Consider the following 15,858-nt stretch of genomic DNA (forward strand, 5'->3'; position numbering starts at 1 on the left):
AAAAGACAAGCCTGCAGATAAGTGGAAGTAGCCGCCTGGTCCAAGGAGGGTGTTCAATAAATGGTTGTCGCTGTTTTTGTTGGGAGGAAAGGAGTTATTTGAAAGGCAATCGAGGAAGTATTCGGTAGACTCTACCGGTGTCTGGACAAGACTTGGGGGTGGAGTCGGAGATTCCAACAGGAGCCGGGTTTCAGCCGGGGCAGTTGTGTGTGGGTGTGAGGCCACCAACAGAGAAAGGGGGATGGGGTGTACTTGTTGAATGACTCACGCGAGGAAGCGAGGGCGGGCGCCGCGGGGGCGGAGCGAGGGGAAGAAAGAGGCGGAGGGAAGCTCCAGAGCCCAGGCGAGGTCCTGGAAGCGAGCGCGGTCAGGCGACCACGGTAAGGGCTCCGGGGTCCGCCGGGGGCGGGCGCGGGCACCGGGGAAGCCGGAGTATCGGAGCCGCAGCCGCGGCCGCCCAGGGTGGCGAGCTTGGCTGGGCGCGCGAGGGAGACGCGGCCTGCGAGGCGATCTTCAGCCCCGCGGGTTGCCCTCTTGGGGGGTGGCGGCAGGTGACAGCGGGTGCGATAGCGAGAGGGGGTGGCCTTCTTTGACCGCATGACTTCTGGTGTCCTCAGGATGGTGGTACTTAGCCTAGAATCGCCCCTTACACCCCCACCCCTCTGGCCCGGCTCCGGATGCGACCCCGGATGGCAGCAATTTCCTGCAAGCTGATCCCGCCGCCCCTGCTCCCCTACCAGAAAGTGCAGGGACCCGCCCTGGCTGTGTCCGATCATACGCCCCCACCCGCTATCCTGCCGATCGCCTCCCTCCCACTGCCCACCTGTCAGGACTTCTGACACCCCACCCTCAACAGCTAAAGAAGCAGAGGGACCCCAAACCAGATCTGGGCATAGGGTGGGGGCTGCACCTGAAGGCAAGACCCTGAGAAGCCCAGCTTAGATGTGGACTGAAGACTAAGTGGGTGTGAGGGGACTTGACCACCAAAGCCCAGTTGTAGTGTTTTTGCTTCCAGATTTGAGGCAATGGCCTAACTAGGCAAAGATAATCTAATTTGGCCTTATGTCAGCAAAGACTTCCTGGAAGTCCTCAAGAAATAGGGTGCTCAGGGTTCTGACAGCTGCCCTTTACTGCTCACACACTCACTGTGTGCTGGGTGTGGAGCTGTTGACTTAGGGACCTCACCCCTCATCCTTGTACTAGCCCCTTAAGGTCCATTACCCACACTTGGCAGTTGAGAAGCTGCGGCACAGACACTTCAAGCCACTTAGCCCAAAGCCAGGCTACCAGGTAGTCAGGATCTGAACTCAGGTCTTCCTGATTCCGAGACTTTCCACCCTAGGGCATCATACTCCCTCTACAATAACATCAAGCACCTAAAGTGAAACTTGGCCGAGTACGGATCCCCTTGGCTGATACTCCTGGCAGCTTAGTAGGAAACTGAATTGTGTGTGAAAATATGTTCCTTTTGCATGGAAGTCAGTGGTTGTCATGGAGTCGGGACCTGCAGAGGGCAGTGGCCCGTTGACAGGGCAGGAGGTTGGGTAGGTTTCATGGTCCACCTGGACTATGCCCGTTGTTGCCAAACCGCTTTCCTCAGCCACGTGACACTGATGATTCATTCCCTCCTCAAACACTCTTTCCTCTTTGTCTCAGAGCTGCTTGCTCAGCCCTCTCCTTGGCCTGTTGTTGTTTTTCCTCCTGTTGGTATTCCCTTGGTCTCGATGTTCACATTCTCCAGTACTCCTACACAATTTTACTCCTGTTTCCAACTTTATCTGTCATCGCCAAGATGGCAACTTCCAAAATGATCTTTCCAGCCTACTCTTTATCTGTAACTCTAGACCCAAATCCTCAAATATTCTAATCCCTAATGGCTAATTCCAATGTATGCTCCGACAGGCACCCAAATCCAACATTTCCAGATGCAAAATTGTCATCTCTAGCCTTCCCACAACGGTCTTGGTTCAGGCCTCTTCACTTCATTCCCTAGACTATGATAGCACTTTCCAACCTGGTTTCCCTGCCCCTGGAGTCCATCCACTCTCCACAGGCCATCTTGAAAGCTCAGGAGCCTTAGTCTTGGGTGTCTTCAGACCTAACCAGAGCGAACATGCCTTCTTTCCTCTCCTTCCTCAGCACCCTGTGCCTACTTCTAGGGAAGACTTCTACATGTTGTATAACTGCCTGTCTTCCCTGTAGACTGTGAGTTACTTTAGTATTGATTTCGTCTTATCTTTTGTATCCTTTGGTCTGGCACATAATAGACACTCAGTAAATATTTGTGTAAGCTAATGACCTTGTAATGAATTGAAATTTTTTCAGGGTAGTTTGTGAGTCTTAAGGGCTTCCCTGGTGGCTCAGATGATAAGGAATCTGCCTGCAACATGGGAGAGCCAGGTTGGATCCCTGGGTTGGGAAGATCCCCTATAGAAGGGAATGTCTACCCACTCCAGTATTCTTGCTTGGAGAATTCCATGGACAGAGGGAGCCTGGTGGGCTACACGGTCCATGGGGTCACAAAGAGTCAGACATGACCAACTGACTAACACTATAGGTTGTAAGACAGTTCACTGTGCCTTCTTTGACATCTCACTTCACTCCACCTCTGATCTGTCACCATCGGTCTGTTAGTGTGTGTGTGTGTGTGTGTGTGTGTGTGTGTGTGTGTGTTGCTGGGGAAGGAGCATTAGAAAGTGAGTTTGCAGGTGGTTGGAAGTTAAGATTAATGACAAAATGAAAGTAAGTTTTCCAAATAGGGGCGTTGATCCTAAGGGTGTTTTTATGGTTGACATAAATGTTCAGTCACTGCACGGTAACTCTCTTCTACTTTCCTTAGATAGTGGGTCAACAAGGAAGCTGAGTCCACTCAACTAGAAGAGAAGCAAAGACAAGGTCATCATGGCTTCAGTGTCCACACATGAAAACCAAGAAAAAAGTCCCCATTTGCCACCACCAAGCAAGCAGGTATGTATTTATAATTTGAAGTCTGCCATCTGAAGAGGAATATCATACAGGACTTCCCCTTAAACCTCATCCTTGATCAGTTGTCTTACTTTTCTCTGCCTGGCACATTGTAGGATAGGCTCAAGGAAAATAGAACGGAGAAGGAAAGTATGTTTCTGGCTGTCTTGAAAAGGAGACTTTTATTTACAAAATCTCTTCTTTACTCTTCCCTGTTTAGAATTCAACTTAACTAACTCTTCTATAGGTTGTCAGTGACTGAAGAGGTTTCCTTTAGCAGAGCAAAACTCTTTATTGGCTCTAACAGAATGCCACATGATGCATGTTTTTTACATTTCTGTTACCAAGGCTAATCATGCTAAGGACATGCTGCTCACAGTTGTTACTGTTTGAGATGGCAGAGCCCTTAACTACTAAATTAGTCATCAGATTGAGAACCCAAGTGTTAAGTGGGGCACAGTTTTTCAGCTTGTTGAGAATGAAGATTATGTGTCTTGGGGACACAGGAATGAAGAAAAGAGAAGGTATTGTGATGGGCAAATAGAGTTCATGTTCTCTGAGGTCAATTTTTCAAGCTAAAAATGGGTTATGGAGATTATATTTAAGAGCAAAGTTTAGGAGAGGCAAATAGACAAATGATATCATGTCACCAGGAAAAGAATTTAGACACCCAGGTTGCCTCTGTGAAATGGAGAGCCATAAAACATTTATGGCTCTACAGAAAAGGCTCACCAGAGCTCCCTGGGGACACTCTCTGCTGGTATTTCAATCTTGACTGCAGGACTCAGAGCAACTGTGATCATCAGGTTCCCTGACCCTGCATGTGTGTGTTTACGGGAGGGGAAGGAGAGAGATGCTTATTTCTGCCACAGCCACAGGCAGAACCAAGAAGAAATATTTACACTAGGGTAAGGAGGAGTGTTTGCTGAGCTAACATAAGTGGAGCCTAAGAGCCGCTCCGTCGGTTGCTTTGGCTCACCCTGACCACCGCTTCCGCCTGCTGCCCTGTGGGGAGCTGTAGAGGAAGAAGAGTGGAGTTGCCTGCTCGGTGGTAGGTAAAACCCTGAAGGCATCGGCACCATAGGATCCTTGGACCTCACCATCATGCACGTAAAGTGCTTGGCACAGTGCCTGGCCCAGGGGCAAGTGCTCGAGAAATGGTAATCACCATTCACACTGACGTCTACTACAGAAAGTCCAGAAAGAACATTTGCAAAATCAACAGGGTGAACTTCAAAAGCCATAGACCTGCACCTCAACAAGAAAATCACTAAAATTCCAAGAGATAATAGGCAAAGCACCTACATAAGTAATTCACAAGCAAGGAAATATAAGTGTGATTTAAGGAAAATTTTCAATAAGGCTTGTTTTCTAAAAAACAAATGAATCACCCACGGAATGGGAAAAATTATTTATGAATTATATATCTGATAAAGGTTTGGTATCCATAATATATAAAGTGCTCTTACAACTCAGCAACAGAAAGACAACCTAATTAAAAAATGAGCAAAGGGCTTGAATAGGTATTTCTCCAAAGAAGATATACACATGGCCAAAAATCTGATGAAAAGATGCTTAATGTCATTAATCATTAGGAAAATGCAAATCACAACCACCATTTCACAACCACTAGCATGACCCCAATCAAAAACAGAAACAATTTAGCTTTTTAGTTTAAACAAATTATATAATTTATATTAAAAGTATTTAATATGCTAATTTTAAAAAAGAAATACTCGGGTTCAACCCCTGGTAGGGGAACTAAGATCCCATAAATTGCACAGTGCAACCAACAACAACAACAACAAAAGAACAAAAACAGAAAATAACAAGGGTTGACAAGGATATAGAAAAATTGAAAACCTCATACATTGTTGGTGGGATTGTAAAATGGTGCAGCTCCTGTGGAAAACAGTTTGGCAGTTCCCCAATAAGTTAAACACAGAGTTACAACCTGGCCCAGCAGAGCGGAAAACAAAACCTTATACAGGAATGTTCCCCCGGCAGCATTATTCACAATAGCCCGACAGTGGGAACAGTCCAGGTGTCTATCAGTAGGTGAATGGATAAACAGAATGTGTTATGTGCATACACTGGAACATTACTGAGCCATAAAAAGAAATGAAATACAGATACATGTTACAACGTGGATGAACCTTTGAAACATTAGCAGAGGAAAAGAAGCTAGCCACACAAGGTCACATGCTGTGTGATATTGTTTGTACAAGATATCCAGAATAGGCAGATCCAAAAGGCAGATTTGTGGTTGCTAGGTGATTAGGGAGTGAGGAGAGACTGCTCAGTGGGTATGGAATTTCCTTTGAGGGTGATGAAAAAGTTCTGGAACTAGATAGATGTGGCTGCACAATATTATAGATATACTTAATACCATTTATTGTATACTTTATTTTATTGTTATATATTTTTAAACTGTTTTTTATTGTATACTTTAAAATGATTAAACATATTTTTGTAAACCAACTATACTTCAATATAGAATTTTTTAAAAAATAAAGTATACCAGAGTATGAAATAAAATTTTAAGTAAAATGGTTAAAATGGTAGCTATTATGGGTATTTTACCACAATAAAAAATTAATGAGTCACTGAACAACAAAAGATTACAACCCAGGGAGTGAGTAGCATTGCAGGGGAAGTGACTGCGTGCAGAGGCTAGAAGTAAGAAGAAAATGTGGGGACTTCCCTGATGGGCCAGTGGCTAAGAGTCTGAGCTTCCAATGCAGGGGGCCAGGGTTCAGTCCCTGGTCAGGGAACTAGAGCCCGCATGCCACAACTAAGAACTGGTGCAGCCTAGTTAAATAAATATTTAAAAAAGAAAATGTGGCCTCAGCAGTAACGCATTCTGACCAGATATCTGCTTCATGCTCGCTAGACCATGGATCACTATTTGCGTCTCAAAAAAATTCTTTTCTTGCTCAAGTTCACCCAGCACTTGCATCTGGAAACCACTGGCTAAAACCGGCTATTGCTCAGTGCTGGCAGCCGGGATCTAAGGCACACACGCTGTGAGACCAGAGGGAAGAGACCTCCCTGCCCTCCTCGAGGGAAAATAGAACAGATGCTTTTCTGATAATTTCAGTCAACTCATCGTGTAACTTCCCTTGCAGAGTCTGTTGTTTTGTCCAAAGTCAAAACTGCACATCCACAGATCAGAGATTTCAAAGATTATCCGGGAATGTCAAGAAGAAAGTTTCTGGAAGAGAGGTAATCGCACCCTTCTTGATCGTTGTTAACACTGTATTTGCTGCCTCATATAAACTGCCTAATATCATATTAGAATTATGGTAATGATTTTTTTTTTCTTTGAGCAGAAATCTTGCATAATTCTGGGAAGAACATTGGTATCTGAGGCTGTTTGGAATTTAAAGCCATATTGAGACCTTTTTAAGGACAGGGACAATATCTGATTTAGGAGCTGTTTACCCTCCTTAGCAAAAAGTGATTCACTCCTAACACTCTCCTTCATGCGACTGAGAAAGTGAACCAAGAGTGTTAACTTAGAATTTCTTGAAAGAGTAGACCTTCTACAATTCCACTGGACTCTAACCTTCATCAAGTTCAGGTTCGTTGCTCCCTCCCAGAGCCAAACACAGTGCTTCACATATAAAAATATGTGAACCAGTTAAATATTTGTGGAATGAATGAAGAGTGGGAGCATCCTGTTAATACTTCCCTTACAGTGTCTTGAAATAACCTTTTCTGCCAAGTCTCTTTCTCTTTCTGGGCCTGCTTTACATAAGACAAGGGTGTGAATTCAGGCACTACATTAAAGTCCCATCTAATTTTAAAAATTCATGACTTGTCATTTGAAAATGTCATACGAGAGCCTGTAGATATCGTCCCAATATTGCTGGCATAGAGATAATTTTACTTTGAAATACTCATTTTGATTTCTTAAATCATTGAAATCCAGTATCAGTTGTTTTGGAAATAACACTGCTTAGAAGTTGATATTTGCTATGCATTACTGATTACTGATTATGCTGCTAGAAATTATTTTCTGATAACCCATGAGTAAGTAATTGAATTAAGTCCCTAGTAGTCTAACATTACAGTATGACCCATTTGCCTACCATCAGGTAGATAGATCTGAGTGGAAAAGCTGGTTGCTATTTGATTTGTCTTGGTTACTAGGAAGAGCTAGCAACTAAGCCAAATCAAATAGTGTATATATATATATAATAATATATATATTATATAATAATCCTAATATATATGTTAATATATATTATATAATATATATATATCATATATATATATATATAATCACTTCTCCCTGCTTTGGGAAGAAGTCATTTGACACATTTTGACTAGAAACTGCTTTTGCCAGACTAATGTGCCTGTTTTTAAAAATCATCTCTAAACATTGCCCATGTTTACTGCGAATGTAGTAATTTTCAGAAAATAAACATATCCAAATCATACAACAAAATGGTGTTAAAAGACAAAAGCAGGGCATCCTAAACAGGGCATGCAGTTTATTGTCTTTTTTTTTTAAACTTTTATGCAGGATTGAAATTTTCCAAACATACAGCTAACGGCAATTCCCAAATTCCCCAACTCAGTGCATACACACGTGAAGATGCCTGTGTTGTAGTGGTGATGAGAGTCCAATACATGATGGGTGTTGGAGATGGAATTGCAGCGAGTCTAGATTTTGTTGTTAATGCTGTGCATTAGGTTGAGTGCCTGGGTAAGACCCCAAGAAAATTGGGGTCAAATAAGTAAAATAAGTAAATAAGTAAAATAAATAAAGTAAGTAAATAAGTAAAGTTTAAGTTTGTAAGTTTATAAGTTTATAAGTAAAATAAGTAAATTGTCAAATAAGTAAAATAACAAATGACTAAGATCTCACAGCCAAAGTAAGAAGAAAAAAACAGAGTAATTCTCCCTGACCTCTAGGGGAGGTGCCAAATTTCAAAATACCAATACTGAAGGGCTTTTTTGTTTCACAGCTCTGCCTTTTTCTCTTGTAAGCATGCTTGTCACCCAAGGACTGGTCCATCATGGTAAGTAAGAGTCGGTATTTGGTAAATGTTTTAACTGAAGAGAATCCAGTTTTCTGTGGTCCTCCTGGCAGGCTTTGGTACAATATTTGGCATTTCTGTTTTGGTGAAGGATTTATTTATACAGACTTTTGACTGTTTCTAGTCTATGTCCCCATACTTCTTTCCCAAATATGTCCTATGCCCTGGAATGAGTGACTGTGTTAGGTTACATGGCAAAGGGAAATTAAATTTGCAGGTGAAATTAAGACTTCTTTATCCTTTATTAATTTAAATGTTATAAAATGAAATAATAATGTCCTTATACATTACTTCCTAGGTTATTTAGCAGCGAATCCAAGATTTGGTTCATTGCCTAAAGTTGCACGTAAGTCATAGAGGTTAAAAAACAAAGCTTCATTTTTATAAAAAGGAAATGTTTATAGTAACTGGAGATAGGAATGTCCAGGTAAACCTCTCTGAAACACTAGTCTCCAGTTTTTGCCATATTGCAGTTTTTTAGTTCATTCGACACTTTCTGACAGAAAGCTGAGCAGTAGGGACTTCACCTTAGTCCTCTCTAAAGCGTGGCCTAGGAGGGCCTGGCAGGAGACACAAGAGGACGTTGCCAGCAGAGCCTCTGAACAATAGCTCCACAAGGGATTTTAATTTTTTATTTTGGCCAATCTTTTCCAAATATTTTCTGTAATGGACACGATAAATGAATAGCTTTTTAAATCGGGGCTTTCTGAAAATGTTGTTTAGTTGCTAAGAGTCATGTCCGACTTTTTTGCGACCCCATGGACTGTAGTCCACCAGGCTCCTCTGTCCATGGGATTCTTTAGGCAAGAATACTGGAGTGGGTTGCCATTTCCTCCTCCAGGGTATCTTTATAACTCAGGGATTGAACCTAAGTCTCCTACATCGGCAGGCAGATTCTTTACCACTGATCCACCAGGGAAGCCCATTTTCTAATATACATTTACCATAAACTTAGGCTTTCACCTTCTTGCACTGGTTATGCAGAGAACTTTTATGTCTACAGAAGTTGCATTCTGGGGTACCATCCAAAACCTCATTCCCGGCAGGAATAGCAGGTTAGAAATGTTTTCCATGGTCTGGCCTCATGAGCTCCCTCCGCTGCCTGGAAGATAATGTGGCTCCCCATACTCCATCCACACAGAGAATTAAGGGGTCTCCTACCTAGTGATTTGGAGGCTACCCAAAGCCACAACTCAAGTCCCACCTCTCCCTTCCTGGGTGACTTCACAGACTTGTCTGCCAGTTGGGCTGCCCGTGTCAGAGCATCACCTGGGCTTGCTGTAACCTGACCCTTCTACCTCCAGTTCAGAACTGAGGAGATCAAAAAGTCTCTAGTTCCCAATCCTGCTCTTTAATAGAGAGCTTCATTCCCAGAGTTTTTGTTCATTGATTTAGTAAGGTACTTTTGATGTAAGAATTATTGCTGTTAATAAAGAAAGTTCTAGCAGACAATGGAGGAGATTCCAAATGTTTAAGTTGTTTATCTTTCCTAACCTGCTTTTACAGTTGCTGGTATCTTAGGATTTGGCCTTGGAAAAGCATCGTATATAGGAGTGTGCCAGAGTAAATTCCATTCCTTTGAAGGTCAGCTGCGTGGAGCTGGTTTCGGTCCAGGGCATAATAGGTTTGTACTCTGTTTGGTTAAGGGATTATAATAAAGGTAACTATTAAAAAGTAAATGAAAGGTCATTCAACTATTTGTAATATTAAAATAGTTTCTAACATTGATATGTTGAAAAAAATTCAAAGTTTGAGTTGTTGCTATTCAACTTCATTAATAATTATGATTTAACTGAGTTACCTATTTTGTTTGCTCATCAAACATTTAGTAAGTACCTACTATGTTCAAGGCATTGTACAAGTGTCTAATGAATGCCTTAATCAGCCGACACAGCTTCTACTGTCCCAAGATTACACAAGTTTAACCAGGACTCTCAATTGCAAGACTTCTCAGAGCCTTTACTATTAATAAGTTGTGATGCTCATGAGGGGATACTAGCAGTAAGCCTGGAGTTAGCCACATTACCTCTGCTGTTAGAATCACCGGGTTCAAAAGTAGTTCTGTTTACTTAGTAAGTTGTGTGACCTTGGACATGTTTCTTAAACTCTCAAATCTTCAGTTTTCTCATCTGTATAAAATGGTGATCACAATTTTCTTATGGGATGTTGTAAGGAATAGGAATGATTGTTTATGACACTCAGTGAGTGCTCAGTGAATAATAGTTATTTCTACCGTGGTACTATAGGACTGCTGTTGGGGACACCTTACTCTAAACACCCCATTCTTGTTTGAAAGGCGGCACAACACGCTGACAACACTGGACAGGAAGATCATTATTGGCCTCCTGGTGATGAGATTCCAGGAGCCTGAGACCAAGAAACAGCTCCGACTATTCCTGGGAAAAACAAGCTTGAAAACTTTAGCTTAGAAAACACTTCTAAATAATCTAAAATATGATGTAAATGAATTTATTTACAAAACAGAAACAGATTCAAAAACATAGAAAACAAACTTACGCTTACCAAAGGGGAGAGGGGGTGAGAATAAATTGGGAGTTTGGGATGAACAGATGCACAACCACTATATATAAAACAGATAAACAACAAGGTCTTACTGTATAACCCAGGGAATTATATTCAATATCCTGTAATAAACCATAATAGAAAATAATATATATATATATAAACATATGTATATGGAGAACTGAATCACTTTGCGTACACTAGAAACTAACACAACATTGTAAATTAGCTATGTGTCAATTACATATTTTAAAAAATCTCTAGATAATATTGTGTTCAGACTAGGGCTTCCAGTGTCAAAGTACAAACCAACATTTTTGCTTCTGTTTTAGGCACTGCTTGCTTACCTGTGAGGAATGCAAAACAAAGCATGGATTAAGTCAGGAGAGAAGTTCACAGCCTTCCACTTCCTAAACTATGTGTTTGTGGGCACTGAGGTTTCTAAAAGCATCTGAATTTGTACACCGTTAAAATGTCAAGTGTACTTTAAAATAACTTACTTATTGTGGAACAGCAACATTGTGATTTTCTTGCTCTGTTGAAATGCTTTCCTGCTAATTCTCAATCAAATTGAGCATTCCATGTTTTCTGCTATTTAAGAACATGTTGGGAGCATTCATATACCAAATAACATTGCATTGCATTCTTATTTCCTTACAGCTAAATGAAAGAGTTTGAAGTCTTCTCTGATTCACCCCCATTCACCCCCATTTCATACTTGATTTTGCTCAGGGTTTTAAGATCTCTGATAGAGAACAGGAATGAATGCTGAGAAACTTGGGAGTTCATGCCCAAAGAAAACCAATGTGTATGGAGGTAGAAATACAGAAATACAAGAAAGACTGTGTCTATGGGAAGTGGTTTCTAAAATGTAGGGGCCAAGCTCTTTTAACTTAATGAAAAATATTTAATTTGAGAGCGTTACAGTGTAAATCAGCTGTCCTTTTAGTGACCTTAGTGATTTTATGTCTGCCCGGTATGGTGAAGTTTTGGAAAAGCTGGCTGTTTTAGGTTACTTGTTTAGCTCATGGTCAGTTCTTGAGAACTAGGGCTCTTTTATATGCTGCTGGTGGCTTTAAAGAATAAACACAACTTCTCCAAATGTCCCTCCGGAACAGTTTGCATATTTCTGGGAAGAATCACTGGAAGAATTAATTCAGACACTGATAAACTTCAGGGTTTTAAGGGAGCTCAGAGGGAGCCAATCCAACCCCAAGAGTTGCATTCTTATTCTCATGCCAGGTTTTTTTTGCATGAAGACAAACTCTCCCACAGGGGACGTTTTGTCTTTGTTAGGTTGTCTGAGCACTACATGAAAACTTCTGCATCTTTGTACTTTCTCAGGAAAATGCTTTATACATGTGTCACCATTCATTTAATGAAGATGTGTATATGTACACTTTACGTTTTACTTAATTCATCTTAAAAACTGTATCATGGAGGTAAAATGGAAAACCTCATTGAAAGTTAATGCTTAAAAATAAAAAAAAATTCAAAGAGAAAAAAATTAATGCTTTGATATATATTTTATTTTCTACATCAAAAATATTTAGAAGTTTTTTTTTTTTTATATGGATATTAGGTGTATGAAATGGAGTAATTTTGACCATGTCTCTTTTTATAGTATGGGCTTCTCTTGTGGCTTATATGGTAAAGAATCTGCCTGCAATGCAGGAGACTTGGGTTTGATCCTGGGGTAGGGAAGATCCCCTGCAGAAGGAGATGGCAACCCACTCCAGTCTTCTTGCCTGGAGAATCCCATGGGCAGAGGAGACTATTGGGCTTTAGTTCATGGGGTTGCGAAGAGTCAGACACAACTGAGCAACTAACACCCACACAATTTTATATTACATATCCTGGGTTTTCTTCCTGTCGATAAAATTCTGTGTAAATCAGAATGCAGAGCCAATATCCTAGGTTCTTGGGTGCAGTTTAACTACTGGTTCTGACAAACTAGCAATTGGTGACTCTGTGTTATTTCAGCTATTGGCAAAAATTCAGAATTGGGCACATTTATTTTCTGTGTTCCAGAAAATGAATTCCCAGGGATCAGAGTATTTTCACATTGCTAAGTACAGCAAGTCAATGTGAAAACCCATCTTGGGGTAGTGGGGGAAGGATGAATCTATTATTGCTGCAAGGCAACATTATGCTTATTGCTGACATCTTCATAGTCCTTCTGACTCCAGTTGGGTTTATGGTTTGGGCTCTCTGGTTTTCCTAAGTGGGTAAGTTTCTTATTAAAGCAGTTTATCACAGCGATCTTAGTGCAAAAGAAAATAAATCAGGGAAAAACCTCAAAGGTCAGCCAAGAAATCTTGAGTATTTTGCTGCATTATCTGTTGTGTTTATTAGGAAACAGGTGTCTGAGGGGGGCTCTGTTTTTGCAGGAAGAGATGTGAAAGGAGCAGCATTTGTCTGTTAGCATTTAGCAGTTATCAACACTCACCACCAAGGTGGTCATAAGTTTTTAGAAGCAGTATTTTTGTGATTTAAAACTAAAAAACCTTGGCAAAGAACAAGGTAAGATTGTACATAAACTTGCATAAAAGAAAGAACTGAAGAGACTACATGGTAAACATTGGATATCTAACCAACTTCCTTGGCAACACTTTCCTTCTTCCTTATTGGACTGATGTTCAAGAGTGAAGAAAATGGAAATTTTTCACATTTGGTTTTTGGAATTTAAAATGTAATGTTTAGATACTGCAAAGAAATAGAGGAAAATAATAGAATGGGAAAGACTAGAGATCTCTTCAAGAAAATTAGAGATACCAAGGGAACATTTCACCCAAAGATAGGCACAAGAAAGGACAGAAATGGTATGGACATAACAGAAGCAGAAGATATTAAGAAGAGGTGGCAAGAATACACAGAAGAACTATACAAAAAATATCTTAACCACCCAGTATAATCACAACGGTGTGATCACTCACCTAGAGCCAGATATCCTGGAATGCGAAGTCAAGTGGACCTTAGGAAGCATCACTATGAACAAAGCTAGTGGAGGTGATGGAATTCCAGTTGAGCTATTTCACATCCTGAAAGATGATGCTGTGAAAGTGCTGCACTCAATATGCCAGCAAGTTTGGAAAAAACAGCAGTGGCCACGGGACTGGAAAAGGTCAGTTTTCGTTTCAATCCAAAAGAAAGGCAATCCCAAAGAATGCTCAAACAACCGCACAATTGCTCTCATCTCACACACTAGTAAAATAATACTCAAAATTCTCCAAGTCACACTTCAACAGTACGTGAATCGTGAACTTCCATGTGTTCAAGCTGGCTTTAGAAAAGGCAGAGGAACCAGAGATCAAATTGCAAACATCCGCTGGATCATCGAAAAAGCAAGAGAGTTCTACTTCTGCTTTATTGACTATGCCAAAGTCTTTGACTGTGTGGATCACAACAAACTGTGGAAAATCTTTAAAGTGATGGGACTACCAGATCACCTGACCTGCTTCCTGAGAAATCTGTATGCAGGTCAAGAAGCAACAGTTAGAACTGGACATGGAACAACAGACTGGTTCCAAATGGGAAAAGGAGTACGTCAAGGCTGTATATTGTCACCCTGCTTATTTAACTTATATGCAAAGTACATCATGAGAAATGCTGGGCTGGAGGAAGCACAAGCTGGAATCAAGATTGCCAGGAGAAATATCAATAACCTCAGATATGCAGATGACACCACCCTTTTGGCAGAAAGTGAAGAACTAAAGAGCCTCTTGATGAAAGTGAAAGAGGAGAGTGAAAAAGTTGGCTTGAAGCTCAACATTCAGAAAACTAAGATCATGGCATCTGGTCCCATCACTTCATGGCAAATAGATGGGGATACAGTGGAAACAGTGACAGACTTCATTTTTTGGGGGGCTCCAAAATCACTGCAGATGGTAACTGCAGCCATGAAATTAAAAGATGCTTGCTCCTTGGAAGGAAAGCTAATACCAACTTAGACAGCATATTAAAAAGCAGACATTACTTTGCCAACAAAGATCCATCCAGTCAAAGCTATGGTTTTTCCAGTAGTCATGTATCGATGTGAGAGTTGAACTGTAAAGAAAACTGAGCCCCAAAGAATTGATGCTTTTGAACTATGGTGTTGGAGAAGACTCTCGAGAGTCCCTTGGACTGCAAGAAGATCTAACCAGTCCATCCTAAGGGAAATCAGCCCTGAATATTCATTGGAAGGACTGATGCTGAAGCTGAAACTCCAATACTTTGGCCACCTGATGCTAAGAACTGATTCATTTTTAAAGACCCTGATGCTGGGAAAGATTGAAGGCAGGAGGAGACGGGGATGACAGAGGATGAGATGGTTGGACGGCATCACTGACTTGATGGACATGAGTTTGAGCAAGCTTCGGGAGTTGGTGATGGACAGGGAGGCCTGGCATGCTGCAGTCCATGGGGTCACAAAGAATCAGATATGACTGAGCGACTGAACTGACTGAGATACTTTATTCCTGGATGTACCTATAAGAAGAGACAGATGGTATCTGAAATCAACAAGTGTTGTCCTGCATGTGTATTTTATTTAGAGAACATGGTAAAATGTTCTTAACAGTGGCTTGCGTACATGCTAGTTTGCTTCAGTTGTGTCTGACTCTTTGCAACCCCATGTCTGTAGCCCACCAGGCTCCTCTGTCCATGGGATTTCCCAGGCAAGAATACTGGAGTGTGTGGCCGTGATTTCCTCCAGAGGATCTTCCCAACCCAGAGATCTCCTATGTCTCCTGCATTGGCAAGCAGACTCTTTACCACTAGCACCATGTAGGAAGCCCATTCACAGTGGAGAAGGGCAGTAATAAGGATGATCCTCATCCAATCAGAAAACATCATTGAAGTGATATATTTTACTTCCATGTGACACTTCCTGAATATACATTAGAAGGACTGATGCTGAAGCTCAAACTCCAATACTTTGGTCACCTGATATGAAGAACTGACTCACTGGAAAAGGCCCTAATGCTGGCAAAGATTGGGGGCAGGAGGAGAAGGGGACAACAGAGGATGAGATTATTGGATGGCATCACTGACTTGATGGACATGAATTACTTCAGGAGGGTTGGTGATGGACAGGGAAGCCAGGCATGCTACAGTCCATGGGGTCACAGAGAGTCAGACACAACTGAGTGATGAACTGAACTGACACTCCAATTATGCCAGAAGTGTGTTTCTGTCTTAGGTAATGTATGTATGGATGACTAGAAAGGACTCTATACAAGATATTTTAAATTCTGAGACATTGCTCAAACGTTCTACCCAGTATTAGCTAGGGTGACCATTTGTTTCTAAATTTTGCTTTGGTGTGATCTTAAAGTTCAAA

General features: G+C 41.3%; 1 protein-coding gene across 2 annotated transcripts; it reads left to right on the top strand.

The window, feature by feature from the left end:
* The first annotated feature begins 245 nt into the window (after positions 1-245).
* On the top strand, positions 246-12,048 carry OCIAD2 (OCIA domain containing 2). 2 transcript variants are annotated; one of them, XM_061145995.1, is made up of 7 exons: positions 246-380; positions 2,840-2,967; positions 6,093-6,189; positions 7,941-7,994; positions 8,311-8,358; positions 9,519-9,636; positions 10,868-12,048. In XM_061145995.1, exons 2-7 carry the CDS (start codon positions 2,902-2,904, stop codon positions 10,947-10,949), a joined length of 465 nt encoding a protein of 154 aa, XP_061001978.1. In that variant the 5' UTR covers positions 246-380; positions 2,840-2,901; the 3' UTR covers positions 10,950-12,048. The 2 variants fall into 2 exon arrangements, with proteins under 2 accessions (XP_061001978.1, XP_061001979.1); XM_061145996.1 differs by having other exon boundaries at positions 282-380; positions 2,844-2,967.
* The last annotated feature ends 3,810 nt before the right edge of the window (positions 12,049-15,858 follow it).

This window comes from Dama dama, chromosome 6, assembly GCF_033118175.1.
Source record: "Dama dama isolate Ldn47 chromosome 6, ASM3311817v1, whole genome shotgun sequence".
In the NCBI taxonomy this organism is placed as follows: domain Eukaryota; kingdom Metazoa; phylum Chordata; class Mammalia; order Artiodactyla; family Cervidae; genus Dama; species Dama dama.